Source organism: Lissotriton helveticus, chromosome 4_1 (genome assembly GCF_964261635.1).
Source record: "Lissotriton helveticus chromosome 4_1, aLisHel1.1, whole genome shotgun sequence".
Lineage (NCBI taxonomy): Eukaryota > Metazoa > Chordata > Amphibia > Caudata > Salamandridae > Lissotriton > Lissotriton helveticus.
Genome location: NC_136063.1, coordinates 569,784,889 through 569,804,620, shown reverse-complemented (window position 1 = coordinate 569,804,620; position 19,732 = coordinate 569,784,889). Strand labels below are relative to the sequence as shown.

The window sequence follows — 19,732 nt, the reverse complement described above, 5'->3', positions numbered from 1 at the left end:
TGCTTGGGAAACAGTTTTCTTATGTGTGCATTTTTGGTTCAATTTTTCTCTCCAGATGAAAAGTATTTTCACCGTGGAGGAACTTGTACTTTTACACCTGTACCAATTTCCAATTGTCCTTTCCCATTCCCACCCTGGAAAAAGTTTTGCTCTTGGCCTTGGCAGGAGCATATCTTTGTTTCCAGAGTGTGAATACCCATACGTATGTCAGTGTGTGCATTCTTTCTGGTCATTGCCACTCTAAGAGTTGATTTGGTCACACAAAAATTTTTGTAAATAATTTTACAACTGTTAAACCGCATTTTGTTGTTTCCAAATGTGATTTATGCCTTGAAAATATTATATTTGCTATATGTAAGCTAAGCTTGCGCACAATAACCAGTTAGTGAAATGGACACTCTTTTCACAGCCTGAAGATGGTCTATTCTTTGAAGACATCTTTGTTGTTGCGTAGAACTCCATGATATTGAGCGAGCCACCCTAATGAATCCTATGCATTGAGGAGCTTCATACTCTTCAAAGCACTGAGGTGTCTTTTAGGAAAACACCCGGTCCCTGATTTTATCCTCGAAGTAGTTATCAAGAACTCCCCATAAGTGGTAGAGGCCACCCAGGGGGTATCCACCTACCATGGCGTGGAGAGGTTAACCTATGATGAAGCATACCACGCTAATCTGTGGGTGAGGTGACCTCTCTGAACCTCTATGGACATGTGTATTGTTTCAGAGAGTAATGTACGTGTTTACTGTCCTGGATTGACCGACCCTAGCACTTTTGGTGTGTTCTGTTTCCAAGGAGCATGCGCATGGATCCTCCGCCTCCATCTCTCTCCTGTTGTGTGTTCACCCTCAAAAGGATTACACTGAGCGACGGCTGCAACTTTGGCAAGGTCACTCTAGGCAGGATAGGTAGAAGCTTTAGTTGGGCTCAGATTGCCAACGTGATGCAGGCTCTTCTCTGGTTTTATGGTAACACCTAGTGGCGGCTAAGGCTACCTGCCTTATCGAGAGAATATCACAAAACCAGGTATAGATTTAGTAGTGACAGCACGGGCCCTGCAAAGACCAGGGCGTGTGGCAAATAGCCCCCCTCCACTCCCCTCTTATGCTGGATGTGAAGCCAGGCCAGCAGATTGCCCCAAAAAGCAAAAAAAATTGACCCAACTGCCAATGGAAAGAGCAGCAAAATGCCGCTTCATTGCAAGTGAGAAGCTAAGCCCTGTATGTACTCCACCAACATTCAGTAGAGAGTCCTATGGGGCATGTTTTTGTGCCGTGTTGGGTCATTTCCAATGTACTGTGACCCCTAATTTGTGGCATTTTGCATGGCATGCCCGCACAGTGTTAGCTTCTGCAATCTCCTGCACCCATATTTAGCTCCAATGCCCTTGTCCTGATACAGCCTCGAGGCCGGCTGAACTGGGCTTCTTTCTGTATTAATTAATCCTTTTTAGATTACTCCGCTCTGGTCGTAATAATGACCCGCACTCCTGAGCACAGCCGGGAAACTTCAAAGATACGTGGCTCGAGGAAGGAATTTTAAAATTAACTAAATTCCTCCAGTCTAAAAGGTCACTTCATAGAATTGCAAAATCATTGTTGCAGTGTTTTACCTACAAATGTTTCCAGGTAGCACAAAGCAAAGATATGATTAACCTACTTTCTGCAGCAAACTCCGGCTTTCCATTCCAAGCCGTAAGAATTGAGCATGGATAAACGGTTATGGAAACTAAACAACGAACAATAAACTGCATCTTGTTATCCTGCCAGTTTATTATGCTTTATAAGTGTGATTGGCGTTTTTATTTTTATTTAAAGATTTTTTTTTTTAGAATGCAATTGGAAACCGGAAGGCATAGCATCTTAGATGCAACATCGGGTTTTCATAAACATTGTGTTGGCAGCGCACATGTGTTCTAGGAGCGCGCGGGCCCGGGTCAGCAGAGGAGGGATTACTCTCGATCACTTGGAAGCCTGCATTGTGCGGCGTGGCCTCTGGTGACCAGCTTTCATGAATGGCCGGTTTCACTGCTGGCCACGTCATCTTCTTTCATTCTATCGGCCTCCTTTGTGCGCGCGCGGGAGCGCAGGAATCCGGTATCTTAAAACAAAGTAAATTGGATTGTGAGAAAATAAATGTAGGAAGCAGCAGCGTACTGGAAATCTGCAGTGTCAGAAGCGGCAATCTCGGCCCGATGACGGATGAGCGCTTTCACTGAAGGATAGCCGAGGACACTGGAGGGTTTCCTGGAACTAAACGCCACGTAGGGATTGGCTGAACCACATGCATGCTCGTAGAAACACAGGCCGGTTTATTGGGGGAGGGGGCATTATCTCTCTCTGATTTTAGAGTTGTGGGGGCCGCAGAGGAAAATGCCCCAGGGCTCCCCCATCCCCCAGTTTTGAAGTGGAGGGGAAATTTAATCTTAACCCATGCCAGAGCATGTCGCTCTCCAGCCGTCCTGCGCATCTCATACATTTACTTCAACCACTACGCTGTAACCTCGGGAGAAAACTGTGAGGGCTCCCAAGACCTCTTTGTTTTCTTTGTTTTGTCAATTATTTAATTGTGGTCATTGAGGTGTTTGTTGAGTCTTTCCGAAAATTATTCTGCACAGTCCAGCGCAGTCGGCTGAGGCTGTGGTGACCTTAACATACCAAGCATTTCAATGCAATAGGTCTTACATTTGCGAGAGTTTAAGCCATTGGCATTGTAAATGAAAATGCCTTTTATTGATCTGTTTTGATAATTAACTCATAAATGTAAGGCATTGTCATTTACAATGCCAATAGCTCAAACTCTAGCAAATACAAGACCTATTTCATTTTGAAGAAGCGGCCGCCATTTGTCCTGGGCTACTTGGAAAGGGAAAGCGTGCATGGTACGCTGAATATTGCAGTAAAGTATGTCATGCCTGCAGTAGGAGAAACTTATTAAAGAAAATAGTGCTTACAGACTAAATAAGACAGACTGTGTGACAGAAGTAAAAGGGCCTGTCCTCATGGGAGGTTACAAATGAAGACAAGGCGGTACTAAGGAAGGACTAACCAGCCTATTAACGAATCGGAAGCCAGCATTTACAAAGGACAATGACACAAGCCAATTAAAAATATGGGTGGGGAGTGGACGGAGCTTCAAGTCCATACTCAAATACAGCAAGCCTCACAGAGCAGGGCATGCAGAGCCCAGGCTCGACCTAAAAAGCATTACCTTTCTGATATATTGGCTTTGCCTTTGCTTTTTGCCAATGCTGTTTAGCATTGGGAAATAAAAGCATGATGACTCACGCTAAGTGAATTGGTGGACATCTTGTTTTTGGCTTTTTATTTACCGATTGCCATTTGGATTGGTAAATGACAAATAATGTAATTTGAGCTACTCAGAACTATGTTTTGCTTCGCCCAGTGACCCAACCGTACATGGCAGCTGCTGAGCCCGCCAACATTTAAAAAACATTTTGAAAGGACTGGAAGACGCTCTGGCAGCAATAGAGGAGTGGGTTGGGCGGAAGCAACCGGGAGTGGGTGGATACAAGAGAGTAACAAAGGTGCTTAAGGATGGGCCTGGGACACACTGAACAAAAAAAATGAAATAAAAGTCAGGCACAGGGTGAAAAAACACAACAGGTGCAGTCCTGGGGAAGAAGGACCGATCAAAACGGAGCGTGCCGAAGGGGGAAGGTGTTTTATGGGGTGGAATCCGGCACACGAGGGAGAGAGTTAAAAAATGTGCACATTGGCAAAGTCAATAGGTTTTACCTATGTGAGACCTACTGGCGTTGTCAGTGTTTTAGTCATGTTTTACAGCAGCGCAGGCTGCCCAACACAGCTTAAAGTAAATGAGAACAAAACAGTATACTGTGGCAAACATTGACTGCATCATAGCCTTTTTTTTGTTTAAGTTAGGCCATGTTGCACCACAGCTGTGGTGCTATGCAACATGCTTAAACAAAAAATTGCCGTCCGAGCTATCTGGCTTTTTAATTTGATTTTTTGTGTTAGAGGTGGCATGAGGGTGGTGGATAGCGGAAGGAGTGATTAGTGAGGGAGGGGTAAGCAACACAAGGGTGGTGTAGTGGAGAGAGTTGGTGGAAGACAAATAACAGAGGCTAGAGTGTAGGAGGGCACAAATAAACTGACAGTGGGGGATAAGCAACACTGCGAAAGGTTTGGGACAGACCACTGATGTCAAGAGTTGGGAGGGAGTCTGGAAAAACACAGACGTTGGGTGAAGGGCAGATGGACTGCAGACACATACACTTCTAGAGAGCGCATGTCTACATTTTTAAAAAGAAGTACCTCTGGAAGAGTGTGGCCAGTGAACGAATACTGGCAGCAGACAGGAATCTGTAGTTAGCCAATGCTCCACTGCAGAGATAGAAACCTGAAGTCAGGAAGAAAGCAAGGAACCACTGATGAAGGAAATTAAATCAACGTGCAAGCAAACCAATGGTAAGTAACTGGCAGGCTCTAAGCTCTCTTTAAGCTTTTAGTCTACAAGAGATTTCCTCTGAACAGCGCAATCTCAAAAGTAGTTCTTTGAATGGGAACAGAAGAAAAATACAAGTCATCCAATCAAAATGATGGCAAAGTGCCTATGCTTCATGGGAGGGACAAACACAAGAGGAAGGCAAGCTACGGAATAAGAAGCAAGCAAATTAGAGTGGCTATGAAACTAACCATTGGTAAGCAATGCTGCTCTGAGCCCACACATGTTGTTTTTGTGATATGGTTAAGAAGAAACTTTCACTTACCAACAGCTTTGGTAGGTGAGAACTAAACATAGCATCACCAGCCTTCCTTTACACAACACTTTTAGTGAGTGTGTGTGCATGTGTTTAGAGAGAGAATGTATATGTGTGTATGCAAACGTTAATCCCAATTAAATGCATGCACTATATCAACTGTCTGATCTTCCTTTAAAATGGGACTGCCTGCATGAGAATGGTACATGTTTTTCAAATATAATGTTACGTTTAAAGGAAGACATGAAATTAATTTCTGCTAATGTTGCTGTTGGTTTGTCTGCAGGGCCGAGCTGGACCCGTAACCAGCCCTGGCAAACAGCTCGGCCGGCCAACCTGGGGGGGGGGATGCAAAGCTTGTTCCTAGGCCCGAGCTTGTTCCTAGGCCCGGTTTCTGCTGATTTGGTTACGGGGGGCGATATTGCGGGCCCCCGGGTACAAAAATGGCCGGCAGATGCCCAAAACTGGCCCCCGAAAGAGCGGCCCACCGGGGAAATGCCCGGTGCTCGCTACCGCCAGTCCCTGTATGTCTGACTTAACAGAATATTTTTAGGTGAGATGCAGCACCTCAATGAGCACAATCAAATAGTTAACAAAACCTGAGAGACCTTGGAGCTCCCGCGTAGTTTGTTGCTTGGGTTAGAGCACTCTAGGGAGACGCATGGGATGTGCTCAATAGCTTCAGACGGACAACTTAATTCACTGTGTTTGATCTTCATATTTTTGTTAAAAATTCCAAGCAGGAAAGCACACCTTTAAATCGTGTGACTATGCACATATATATGTGCTTATAGTTCCAGTTTGATTTAACCCCTTCGCTGCGGCGGCTATTCCGCCGCAGCGCTAAGGGGGAGGCAGGGCCGCGCGCGGTCCCGTGCTCGTGACGGAACCGCTCCGTCACGGCCCTCGGGTGAGCTGTGCTTGTGAAGGAATGGTTCCGTCACGGCCCCGCCCGCCCATGAGAACGTCAGCACAGGCGCGGAATTCGCGCAGCGCAGGCGCGGCGAGCGGGCCGTGACGGAACCGTTCCGTCACCAGCACAGCCCACCCGAGGCTCGTGACGGAACGGTTCCAATTTAAAAGCACATTTAAGTAATTCGGTTCAGGATATGCACCATACAAAAACCTCACTTGTATATAGGTTAGTACAAAATAAACTTGCTTCACATTTAATAACAATATTTGGTATATAAAGAGAACTTGACAAATTGACAGGTGTTGGGTAACTCTTGGCAACCTCTAGAGGGCATTTGGATTTCTGTGAATGCTTATTTAAAAAATATTACGTTCTATGAATGTCATTCGATTCAGTGATATAATCATATGTACTTAACCAAGTTATTGTGAAATGTTGAAAAGGTGTATGCTTTTCATTTTAAAGAGTCTGTATTAGAATCTGTCTTGACATTTGTTGTCCAAAATACATCATTTGAGCCCACATGTACAAAACGTCAATTTTGCATTTCCTAAATAACGAATTCTAAGAAATCGCTATTTATGAAATCTGTACTAAAATTGTGATTTCCTAATAGTGATTCCTAAAGGGTCGCAATCAGGAAATCGCTATTTAGGAAATCGCTATTTAGGAAATCGCTATTTAGGAAATGTAAAAGCATGCCCAAAGGTACAAATTGTTTTGCATTTGTAAATTAGCAATTTCCTAATATTGATTGCAACAAGGTCTCAATCGATAATACTAAATCGCAAATTTGGAAATGCAAAAGCACGTGTACCTATGGGCCTAGGGCCCCTTACATCTAAAGAAAAAGAAAGTGGTGTGCGGGAAGTGTACGCACATGGCACTGCAAAAGTGCATTTTAGATGCCTTTTTCCATTTCGCACATGGTTACCATCTAATTGGATTCAATGATAAATAGCATTTGGTAAAAATGCCCATTTTGTATTTAGGAAATGCTTTGTACATCTGATTAGGAAATCCCTATTTGCGATCTCTTATTTCGGTAATCACAAAATGCAAATTTCCACAGAGTAGAAATCGCAATTTGCGAGCGCAATTCTGCATTTGTACATATGGAAAGCCTATTTAGCATTTCTTAATGGCCCGAAATAGCGATTGGGTCCATTAAGAAATGCTAAGTGGCTTCGTACATATGGGCCTTGATGGCTTGGCTCGTCCTCTGGCTCTTCGAGCCAAACCCCAGGCTGGGCTCTGGCTTGGCTTTCACCAGGGCTCTCCGTGTCCTCCACCATTTCGCCATAGATATGTTAGTGTCTCATACTCCGACCCTTCCACACGCGCCATTAGGAGAAACAGCAGTACGTTGCAGCAGGGCAGCACCTATAAGCTGGTGAACTTTTTAGCAGGTCGTGTTCTAGCCGGAGCTGCTTGCACAAATCTTCTGCAGTATTTAGTCCCGACCTGCACACTGGCGTTGAAGTGTGTAGAGAAGAAACGTGATTCCCGGTTCAAGCCTCGGCAGGCTCCTTCTCGGCTGGGATCAGGTGGCCACCGCCTGCCACCAGCTTCAGAGTGACAGCTCGACAACTATGGGAAAAAGAGCGTGTTAGGAATCCCTTTCACGGCAATTATGTGTAAGAGATATGTACAGTAGCGAGACTTAGCGCGCCTGGCGGGCACCGTCGCTTCCGGTGTCAGTGCCTGCTGTTGCTAATGCAGTTTGTGTTTGGCTGCCACTTCGAATAGCTCTCTCCTGTTACCGCTGTTGCATGAACCTCAGCGCTTGACTGCTCAGCCCCACTGAAATGCTAAGATTTGGCATCCAACGTGTTACCTTGTTTGTGCAAAGTTTGGGAAATTCATTTTTTGTATTTCAAGTTGTGGTGCTTGTTTTGCTGCTTGTGTGTTCTAAGAATTATTTTAAGCAAGCAGGATGGAAAATGCAAATTTCCTAAAAGATTTCACTCTGCAATGTCAGAGTAGTTCTCGTATTAAATATAAAATGCGGATATTCTCAGGACAGTCACCAAGGGCAGGTCATCTAAGCTCTTTGCTATTAGCAGGTAGCAGCCACACAGCATTACAAGTGACATAGATCATATTATACTAAGTCATGTTAGATTACCATAAGGTATTGCCAGTAGCAATACATTTCAGTTCTTGAGGCAGAGCCATGATACCAGTTTTTGAGGATCCCACCAATCTGGATGGGACGCAAGTCCATCAGCAGACAGAACTATCTGTGTCCACTGGATGCGGGCCTCCTCTTTTGCTCAATGAACCCAACAGTTCTCCAAGGGTAGTAGCAGCTGTCTGACTGCGGGAGCTGTCCACCCATTGTAAGGTGATATTGTGAAGAATAGAGTGAAGAGCAAAGTGAACTCGGACCATGTGTCCATAGAAGTGTGTCATTTGTCCACAGTCTTCACCTGTGAAGTGTCAGCAGGTTTCCTACAAGTGCCCAGATCGTAAGGGCTTGACTGCCCCAACTCTTCTCAGCCACTGATAGGATACTTCAGAAAGGGTCTATTGGCTCTTTCTAGGTCAGCACTTGTCTCCTCCCTTGGAAGAAAATGCCATTTTGCCTCACCCAGCCAAACATGCATATCCCGTCCGAAACCGAGTCCAGCAACTACTATGGTGTTTGAGATTGGTCTCCTTGCCCTGGCATTGGACGGGACAGCATCCTTACTTCATGGGGTGTGGCTACAGTGGTGGGTTGAGAGTACAAGGATTCCAGCATTCGGGTGTGACTGTGCCCCTCACTTGCAGCTAGCTTGGATTGTGCACAACCCCTCTGCGGCATAGAATGCTTTTTACCATCTCCCATAACCTTGTAACATCCAACAGAAGTAAGATTGTGATGTGTGCACTTTTTCATAGCAGTAGCATGCAATCCAAAAACGAAGTGGGTTAAGCGGAATTCATAACTTTCTTGTTAACCTTGCTCCTGCTGTAGCTGATTGGGCTGTTTGATTTCCAAGAGAGGTGTGACATCTGCGAAGAATTAATAAATGATTCATTAATACTGATCCTAGGCCTTCGCATGCCTCGCAAATCCTGGGCCTTGAATTGTCATTTCAGCCGACTCCTAACTTTAATTAATGCACATGGCAAAAAGCTTTGCCTCTAGATTTGATATCCTCCTTTTGATGGCTTCTCAAGTATTGAACTCTGACCCCCTCTTGCATAATACAGAAAATGTGCTGGGTGGGGGTGCTTTGCTACATCTTTTTTCCTGAATCACTGCAGCCTGGCAGCCCACGGAAACATGAGTTGCTGGTGAGACATGAAATGCTTCCCACAGAAAAAGTGAACTCTGGCCCAGATTACAAGTTGCACAGTACTGGCGGGATGCAAGCTGTCCATCCTTAATTACGTGTACCATGCATTAACACGCCACCAGTACCTGCAGTTACGAGTTATACCCAGGGCCATTGGAATCATACAGCAGGGGAGGGCCAAATTATGCACCAGGGTTGAGTAAATTATGTTGCAAGAAAAGGCTAGTTATTTTGCCTAATGCGGCATATTTTGTGATCGTATTCCTTCATTATTTTGTGTTAACATTGTCTGGGTAATAGTTTCGCCTCATTAGTACCACATTAACATCAAAATGCAGCAATAAGCAACAAAAAAGTAGTCAACCTTTGCAAAAAGCCTTTCACAGTGTTGCACTGCGTTTTGCTGCATTTTTAGTAAGTTTTGAAACATTTGAGCTAAAAACTATTTTTTTTTTGCTGGTAAAATCTGCAGATAAAGCGGCAGACAATGGATTATGTAGCAAATGCTGCAAATCTATAATCATGCCACAATTGCCACAGCTACACAATCGTATAATTCCTGTGGCCCTAGTTAAACTTCATGGAATGGGAAATAACTGTGCAGGCCCGGTTTAACCAGGCAGAAATCCGCACAAATACCTTGGGTAAAAGGAGATTAACGCTCCCATTTACCACCAGGGCCACAGCCCCATACCATCGAAGCACTTTGTGCTTGGGACTGGGATGTGCTTGTCGGGCTGGTAAGTGCTTGTGTCAGCAGCCCCTGCCCGATCCTTAAGCGATTTTAGAGCCAGATTTTCAAGCTAGTAAAATTAGGCCCGGTGTTCCTGCCCCTGGTAAATCTGTTGGGGAAACATCATGCCAGTCGTGATCGGGCAGTGTCGTATCCCGCCTATGCAAATCCTTCTGGAAACTCTTAATCGTGTTCCTAGATGTGAGAGACAATTGCCAACATCCAGTAAATCTAACTAATGGATTATTAATGCACTTACAGGCATATGCATCAAAGTAAATACCGGGAGCAAATGGGCAGATTCTCAGAATCTGCACCTTTGCTCCCGGTATTTTTGCATTTGGGATGCATCATCCCAAATGCAAAAATCGCAATTTAAGGAATCTCTAAACTGAGATTCCTTAAATTGCGATTGCATTTAAGGAATCCCAAATTGAGATTCCTTAAATGCAATGCATGAAAGTCAAAAAAATAGCGAATTCGCTAATAGGGGGAGCAAATTACCATGAAGTTGGACTTCATGGTAATTTGCTAAAACTTTGCAAAAAACAATTTTGTGCATTTTTCAAAGTTTCATGTTGCGCACACACATGCCCTTAGGGCATGTGTGTGTGCAACATATGTGCATAGATCAATTTCAGGGGTGCAACAGGGTTTCATTTTGACACCCTTGCACCCTTGAAATTGCATGAGCAATTTGCGAGTACCTACTGGTACTTGCAAATTGCTCATGCAATCTCCAATACATTCCTATGGGCCTGTAGCCCCATAGGAATGAATGGGACAGCATTCCTTAATTGCAACTAGCAATTTGCGAGTAGCAATTAAGGAATCGCTATTTTAATAGCGATTCCTACATGCATAGGCTTTTGCTATTCCTAAATAGCGATTCCTTAAAAATCGCTATTTAGGAATAGCAAAAGGCTACGTTGATGCATCTGCCAGTAAATTTGTAATCCTCCCAACCTGAAATTAGAATTACTGTGAGGTTTTATTATGCGGTATGGTTTTACTGGATGCATTCTTCACGCTTAAAGTACTCCTTTACCTTGTAATAAAAGCAAAACATCTGTTAGCGCTTTCTTTATGTACATTCACCAGGCACTTGAATGTTATTTTAAAAGTGTAATAGAGATAATACTTAACATGGTAAATGTTTGTCATTTTTGAATTGTTAAGGATGGTGGCTTTCTAGTCGAACGTTTACTATTTTGCTAACATACTAATGACTCGGGCAGGCAAATGTCCAGGGTAATTGATTCACGTTCAGCTCTCTCTACCTAAAATGTGAACCAGTGATAATGTATGCGTTCTCAGCTTTTGATCGGTGTGTGTGATGTCATTACTGGTGTGTTCAGCTGGTGGGGGGATAAAGGCTTGTGAGGTAACTTGCTGTTTCTACCTAGAATAGAGTTATCCGTCTGCTGTAGGCATTAGGGCTTGGCAGTGTTTCTGGATGCTGAACGTTTCTGTTAGTCTAGAAGAGATGCAGAAAGGTTGGTGATGTTAGTTTGGGCTGGTGTCAATTTTATTGAGGTAAAGTTTCACGCTGTGGGGGTCACTATTCAAACAAGTCCCTGCCAGTGTTTGCACTGCGCAGTCAGGGTGACTGAACTTTCTAGGTCAACATTGTCTGAAAAATGTGCTGTATTGTACAAGAGGTTCATTCAAAGGCTGCCTACCCTTTTTCACACACATCTTTTCCGAGTGTGTGGGGGGCTAGAGGAATGTTTTCATTTTTCAGAATGTTGGAAAAGGGAGCCCACGCGTCAGATTGTCTTCACAGGCTGTTGCATGGACAACTGCATCACAAAGCAGAAGGGTGCAAGTTAAAGTATAACCTTCATTTATGAATTTCATCTTACCGATTTCAGTGGGCCTAAAACGATAGTGTTCATTCACAGTAAAAGTGTGTGTGTATGCGTGTTATATACACAATTTTACTGTGAGTGCACAATGATACACTGTGATTTTGTGCACTTCTCTCACAACATGTGTATCTTTTAGGAAGAGGAACTGATTCTTCTTAGATTATTGATTAGACACTTCTGTGAAAAAGAAGGGGCAACCCTAAGCTTGTACGATGTTAGGGGCATGTTCCTCTGACTCTCAGAGCTCTTAAGTGTCCAGTAAACTATAACTGTGGTTGTACAGTTGCTACAGACGTGAACATCTGGCAGTACAGTGGTCCATCACGTGTTTGCGCACCTCAAGAGATAGGACCTATCTATTACGTTGCTCAGATGATTCAACCAAGCACTGTAGGCCATTGAGCAATCCTGCTGGAGACGCAAGAGGTGCAGGTAGATGATGCCTTCAGGGACAAGATTCAAGCTGCTGCTGTAACTGCAGTGTAAACATCAGTACTTTACACTTGCATGAGAACTGTGGGGGTTCCATCCCTCCTCACTTCTATAAATGATTGAAAGGTGTGGACTTGTTCGAGAATGTGCTGACCTTAGTGTCTCCCATCCCAGCTCTGTGTCCCTTCTTTGGTGTGCTGTGCCACCCTGCCAGCAGCGAAAAAAAACAAAAAACAGGCGATAATACCTTTATAATAATTTATAAGTTTATTATCCTTTTATTTTGTTTCCCGGACGAGTCTTGGGATAGGGGAAGGACAGGCACCGACGGGTAGTGGTATTCACTGCTTTCTGTGCGCATGTTGGTTTGGCCGGCCGTCTCCAACTGAAGCTGTCTCCAACCTGAGCTGCGTTGCCTGTTTGGAGACAGCAAGCACAGGCTTCCAGTCTCCCTGGGAGCACAAATCGAGGGCGCTCAGGATTTTCGCAGGGGAGTCTGGGAGCCTGTGCCTGCTGCAGAACTACGAGAGGAGCAGAAAACCAGCAATGGCTGGCTGCAGGAGGGGAGGTAAGTTCTTTTTATTTATTTCTCTTTTTTTTGGTGTCAGCGTCATCTCCTCCTCCCACCCACCACTGTCCTCTGACACTGGTCGCTACTAGGCTAATATCGTGAGGCACTGGGGTAGAGAGGCAGGGCATTGTGCAGCCTCGGCAGATGTTAGCCTATAAAAGAGGCTGCCTGACTGCTAGGTAGGATTGATAGAACTGCGGGTTGACCCTCCCCACTACCCACATGACAGCCACATGACATCCTACCAGGAGCAAGATGTGCTTGAGGTTCTCAGTTTGCTACTTGTCGTATACAACAGGGTAGTCTCTTGGGCGAACATATGCGCTCTCTTGGATGAGTTTGGCCCAGTAGTGGAAAGCAGGGCTATCTCTCATAGTGGCATGCTGCCAGCAATCATGGTGATCAGGAAGTGACTGGAGCATGTCAAAGAAGGGCAAATGCACAAAAAAGCCTCCGAAGCATACTTGTTCAGCCGATGCCAGTGTCTCCGTCCCAGCTCCATGGGTTTAGGCAGGTGCATGGATCCTTTTGATAGTCAGCAGTTTAATTTGAATTAAACACCAGGCTCAGGCCCATCTACAGGCACCCACTTCCAGGATACACAGAGACGCTGTCTTATTGTGTCATGTCATTAGCAGAGTTGTGTTCTGCACTGCCTCAGTGAGTCCACTCACTCACTTTGTTCTTTTGTATGTTCTGCCTTTCATGTTGTGACTGTCTGTGACTGGGGGTGAGTTTCTGAAAATGTCAGCGCTCCGTCCATCATCTCCTTGTGTTTGCTTTGTTCACCCTAAGTTGCCAGGGTATGCCCAGACATGGGTCCCTTGCTCACTTTGTCACTGGACTCAAGCTAGCCTGACTGATGAGGGGTGTTACCCCAAAACCAATCCCAGGAGGCTTGTTTCTGGTCCAGGGAAGATCTGGCTTGGCAGTTTGGGCTGGACTGTTCTCATGAGGCACAGGGTCAAGACTGATTTGCATATGGCTGGGTCTGAACTGGGGCGGCGAAGTGAGCTAAAGAACGAGGATGGATTCAACCCAGATCTGTGACTGGGGGTGAGTGTCTAAAAATGTCAGCACTCCATCCATCATCTCCTTGTGTTTGCTTTTTTCATTTTGTGGTAGGCATGCTCACAGTGCCTACTACGACAGACCACCATAAGTCTTTTCTCTCATAATCTTCTTTATGTTTGGCAGTCTACCCTTCGATGAATTGAAAAGAGGGGGCTGCCCCTTTGTCATTGGTCAGGTGTTCCATGCGCAACACTACTCTAATCTCAGTCCATCGGACTGAAAAACAGCAGAGCTCTCTTGTGTTGCAGCTCTGTAGCTCTGGGCTTTGAGGCCACCCTGGTGGCATGTAGGCACGTTATTGAGGTGGGATTAACATAAACCATAATAAAGCATAACTGGGACACCTCTGCATTCTGATGAAGCATCTGGAGCATGAAATGCTTAACATTATATGTTAATAATAATAACTTCTTCCATGCATAGCTTTCTTCTGAGTACTGTAAAGTGAGTTAGATGTGGTGCCAGCATTTAACTTGATAGTTCTCATCGTATCGGCCTAAGCAGGATGAAGTGCTGGTGGGGCACTGGTGAGACTTGTACCTGTTTTACACATAGATCACAGGGGGGTGAATTAGGCTACTGAGCTATTTAACCTTCTTTTTAAAATAAATAAATAAACATACAAAATAAATGATTACAATTCGTTTTTTAATGCAGGCCCTTGCAAATCGTCAGGCGCGGGTTTCTGGCCAGTCGTGGGTGAATTATGATTGTTCTATACTGATCCATAGCACTCTCAAAGTGCTTCACAAAGTACAAAAAAATAGCTATCTTTTTGTTGCCATGGCATATGCTGCATATCTTGGCTTTGAAAGTAGGGACTTTCACAGGAAGTGCTCGGCTTAAAACAGGACAGATAGCCCGTGGTACATTTCCAAGTCTGGTTAGTCAAACCAAGGCAAGGATGAAAAGAAACACTTTGTGGTTAATCATCTGGAAGTAAGCCAGTTTGTTTTCCTCGGCATATTTTAGCATGTATAATAATAGTTTCGTTTGCTGTTCTTCCAGTGAATGATTGCGGTTTGTCTCACTTCACTTCCCACCAAGCCCCCGGCCCATGTGGTGCCATTTTGCACACTTAATTAGTTCTACCTAGCCGCATAGCCCTGGCTAATGTTGCGTGCCTAAACTCTCCCTTAATAGACAGGCTCAGGTGTGGAAGTGCCGCCTCTCTGATGAACCCTAGCATATTATGATTAAAGGCTGCTGCGGTGCAATTCCCAGGCCTGCCCTCTCGAGACGGCTTCTTAAAGAGTGATGGCGTATTTCTGTATTCTGGCCAAGTCCAAAAACGGCACTGCTTTTAGACGGTTAAAGCTGCAGCGTTTGGGCACTCGTCCAATCTTCCCCCCATGGGCCTTGTGATGTGTTTTTTTTCTCAGACAGCCGAGCTGGTAATGTGAAAAATGTTAAAATGTAGCAGGGCGACCTTTGCTCTCCATGCCTCGCCATCACACGCAGTTGGTAGGATCGGTGTGCGTCAGGGCCTGCAACCGGGCGTGCTGTTTGCCTGCCAGTCGCTGAGAGGACTCGACGTCTCTGTTACCTGCAGAAGGACCACGGGCTCGCCAGAGGTGCTGTGCATTATACATGACGGCCGGTGACTGATGGGAGCAGCTCCGGGCCCTCTCGGCGCGCGCCGTCCGTGCTGCCCTCTGCAGTGAGAGCGGCGTCACCGCGGGCGCGAGCTGCTCCGCGCGCCCAGGGTGCGTCACAGGCCGGAGCCCGCTGTCTCGTGCAGGTGAGTTAGCCAGCACCGCACCTGCCCTCACAGTCTGCTTCCCGCGGGTCATGGCGGGAGCTGTGACGTGTCTCTGCACGCTGGTCCCTCCACAGCAGGCCACAGAGCAGGATGCAGCTGAACCCGATCTGCAGACGGATTTGTTTCCCGAGCTATATTACTTAGGTCGATTGCTGTATTGCATGGCCTCCTTGGTGAAGGGAAGCTGCGTCATTTGAGAGCACACCGGTGTCTTTGCTCCCTACCTGGCTCTCAGGTCCTCCTTTCTTTTACTTTCTAAAAGGACCTCTTCGTCTGCCAATGCTGTGAACACCACAGACTCCAGGTATGTAGGGACCTGGGTATACTAACTTCTATGGGAGTGTGCTCTGATGCAGAATGGAAGCGCCTTAACTTCAAAGTGAGATAAAACAAAGCACTAGGAAAACCTGCTCGATTGTCTCACAAACTGATAGGCGAAACATTCTCTCCAGCGGTGGCAGTTGTCATATAATACAAAAAACTATATTAGTCTTGTGGGATCAGTAGAACTTTGCACATCTTGTCTTAAGTTAGTTTAACACTTTGTAATTGGTATCAAAAGGGGAAAGTTATGTTGTGTCTGGAGAATACACTGACCTTTTGTAAGATGGGAAATTTCGAAATTGGCTGCGGCCTCTGAAAAGCTGGTGGGTCTGAGGGAGGGTCAATGGCACGTGGTTGATTTTGCGTCAGTCCAACCAGACTTTGGATGAAACATTTTATGTTTTGTGGCTTCCATTCAGTCAACTCCATGACTTTATGACGTCTCAAGCATTGGGTGACTTGAGAACGGGCCATCTCAAATCCGCATTCAGGAACAGATCTTTGTTGTTCTAAGACAACCCTGTTTTTCCTTTTATTTTGAACGGATGAGGGGAAATCACTTTTAATAATACAAAAAATAAATAAAAAAAACTGAAATCCCCAGTGTCTGTATCTGTAACAGCAATGCAAACGTGCCACTGTGCTTTTATGGCCAGGAGCTTAACCAACTGAAGGGTTGATGATTACGGTAGTGTCACATGGGTCTCAAAGTAAGTAAGATATGGATCTTGAAAAGGATGGCACTTATTGAACAACAGTTTATTTACCAATTTATCGATATTCAGAAATATATATGATGACCAGTAGTAGCAGGCAAATAGTGCCACATTTTGAAGCTCCTTCCCCATCAGGAAAAACCCGCAGGTGTATCACTCTTGTAGGCGGACACTGTGCTGCATGCAGTCTTGGAATGTTTTATATAGGACATTACACATTCATTGTTGATGACTTCAGAAAGAAACAAGTCTTGCAAAGACTAAAGGATTACCCATAACAAGCTCGTGCTCTGGTTAGTTTCTTTTTTGCATGCATATACTACTAAAAGAAAAACGCATATTGCTGAAACATGGCAGCCATGTGATTCACACTGATTTTTTTCAAATAAAAAACGTACCATGACATATAGTTTAAAACTGTATGGGTGCCTTCATTGGGCCGGTGTGCTTAGAGCAGTTTAATTGGGAAATATGATTCTTTCTGAAATGAAGAAAAGGTTCCTTTGGCCTAGGATGAATGTACCATGAAGATATAGTATAAACATCCAAGGGTGACTGAAAATAAATAAAAAACGATGAGCAATGGAAAGAAAGAAGCATTAGCAAAGTAAAGTAGTCACCAGCCAGGGCTGGCACTGAAGTGCATTTTACTGCAGGATATGAGCACATCCGATCAGGCAAAAGGCTATCACTCACAGTGCAAAAGAGGCTTGGGCTGGAGCGGGCTGACTCGTTGCCCTGCACTGTACACTGTGGTGGGCAAAAGTAAAATATGAATGTCCTTTGTACAGTCGATTGGATGAATAGTGTTGCCCCAAAGTATGTATGTATTTTTATTTTTATATTAACTTTTTAATCACACAAGGTTGGTGAGCCAATTAAAACTGTCTCAAGGCCAGATCTGAAAAGGCAGGGGTTGCAGCAGAATATGTTTTATTTGTGATAGGATACTTTTTTCTAGAGGGTGATTGTTTGACAATTGTTTGAACAGAAACTCACTGGCATCATATTTTGTCAGATGTCAGGCTGCAATGATTTATTCAATGGGACTACTCCCCTGCTGTCTAAGAGAACATCGCTCGGCTCACAAGTGTGCGACCTGTTTTTTTCGAAGGTTCGAGTGACATTGTCGAAAATGGATGGAGTGAGCACCTTATCTAGGATCCCAACTAAGCAGGAAAAACGGTTTTCCCAGATTATTGATCCACACTCACTCGCTCACCACACTCACTGCAGGTTTCACACCAGCCGCTTATACACACCCAGTAGGAACAGAGACTTCACATATCTGAACTTTTTTAGGAAGCATGAGTTTTAGTTTTGCTTGTCAGATGTTTAAACTTTAAGGAATTTATTGGGCAAAAAAGCAACATAGATTATTCAAACATGAAATAATGTTATAGCCAACTACGACTTTCAAAAAGAAGGTGAGAAGCAGTGTAATGGACTTGATGACGTCTATGCATCTTTTATGTGTCATTCCAGACATATGAAGTCCATTGTTCGTTGAAGCGTTTGACGGGCTATTACAGCCATTTTTCTAACAATGAGCAACATCAATCCAGTGCTTTTCAAAGAAAATAAGGGACTGAAGATATTTTAAGACTAGTAGCACGTGAGTGCAGTAGCAGATGTGGTTCTAAAACACTGGAAAGGGCAGGGCAAGATGGTGTTTATGGGAAGACTAGACATTTGAAGAGAAGAGTCTTCAGAACATGCCAGGACTGGAGTTCGGTGACCAGGGAATGCATTTGGGATCAAAGTAGTCTGTTGTAATAAATCAGTCTACAGGTATATTTTTCTACGTACCACGGTTCCACTTTGTGCTATATTGGCGTTTTTCTATCTCATGTACTGAACTTGATAGTAAATTGGTATATCGTTATAAGCCTTGAAGATAGTTCAGTGAGTTAAGTGCTCACTGCTCTACTCTTAACTGCATCTTTGAATCTTAAGTGCATTGACTTAGCCTTTTTCTCTGATACTTCTGAGATTGATGAAATTAGTATCATTTTCAAATGCTTAATAAATTGTATAGAGCCATGTTCTACGTAAAACACTATAAAAAAGGAGGTGTTCTATAAATTACAGAATTTTGTTGCCCTTATGTTGAACTGGACAGCTTCTGAATAGTGTTCCCTCTTTTTCCCCCATCTTAACAGAGCCTGAAGGACCAGGATCTTTAAAAGTGGTGTGCTGTAGACTTTAAACCAATGGCTCATTCCTGCGCTGCACTGGTCCTGGCTGTACTCTGTGCTGCACTGCTCGGAGGATACTGCACTTCCGTCAGAGCGCCAAGGTTTCGAGGCCGTGTGCAGCAGGAGCGGAAGAACATTAGACCAAACATCATCCTCATACTCACAGATGACCAAGATGTGGAATTGGGTAAGATGCACACATGCAATATTACTATACGAGCAAATACAAAGCCGGAGATGAGTTAAATTCTGTGGGTGTTGCAGGAGATCAGGGAATGGTCAATGTATGGGCCTGGCGGTAATGCACTTTCTTTTAAACTGTTACTATCGAAGCAATATTCACACACTAGATATTTTAAATGGTGAGTAGTACTCTTGCAGGTGGTTCTTTTATAAGGCCTCTCTTTAAAACGGAGTCTGGGGTGAGCAGCCACCCACTACTGAGGGTTTTTTGGTATTTTATTTATAAAGTTTTATTTAGCGCGAACACTGCTTCTCTTCATTGCAGTCAGGGAGATTTAAAGCTTCTTTTGTATCTGGAAAATATATATATTTTGCTATGCACTCAATGTGGGGAACAGCTTCTGCACTCCATCTCATTGAACGGTGGTATAAATAATTGAATGAACGAATAGACTTGCGAATTTCCGTTTTGAGAATTGAAGTGCCATGAGGTGCTTCCTGGATTGGAGATGTGGTTCAGATGGAAAAGTGGGGTTTTTCATTTTTCTGATGGTGGATGTTCTCTATGTGAATGGCTACTGGAGTGGCCTGTTCTGTACAGGAACATACCTTCTTTTTGGGTGCACTGAATGTGTGCTAGACTTTAGTCTAATGCGGTACAAACGGGGGTGGTGATGGACGGAGCATCTGAAACACTCAAACACTCACACCCAGTCAACAGATCTAGGTTTAATCCATCACCATTCTTTAGCCCACTCTGCCACCCCAGTTCAGATATGGCCATATGCAAATCAGTCTGACCCTGTACCTCATGGGAACAGTCCAGCCCGAACTGCCAAGCCATGCCTTCCCTGGACCGGAAACAAGCTTCCTAGGACCGGTTTCTGGCATTTCAGCCGTCTTCAGCCAGGCTTGCTTGAA

General features: G+C 44.5%; 1 protein-coding gene across 10 annotated transcripts in view; it reads left to right on the top strand.

Annotated features, from left to right (window-relative positions):
* SULF1 (sulfatase 1) overlaps window positions 1-19,732 on the top strand; it is a 312,442-nt gene that overhangs the window by 127,710 nt on the left and 165,000 nt on the right. For 9 of the 10 annotated variants that reach the window (XR_013610526.1, XM_078687181.1, XM_078687178.1 and 6 more), the window contains one exon: window positions 18,593-18,815. Coding sequence is in view for 9 of the 10 variants with exons in the window: in XM_078687181.1 (XP_078543307.1) it covers window positions 18,644-18,815 (172 nt within the window). In the remaining variant the exon portion in view is untranslated. Of the gene's footprint in view, window positions 1-15,240; window positions 15,370-18,592; window positions 18,816-19,732 lie in introns of those variants that run through there. The other variant, XM_078687183.1, reaches the window with a different exon arrangement.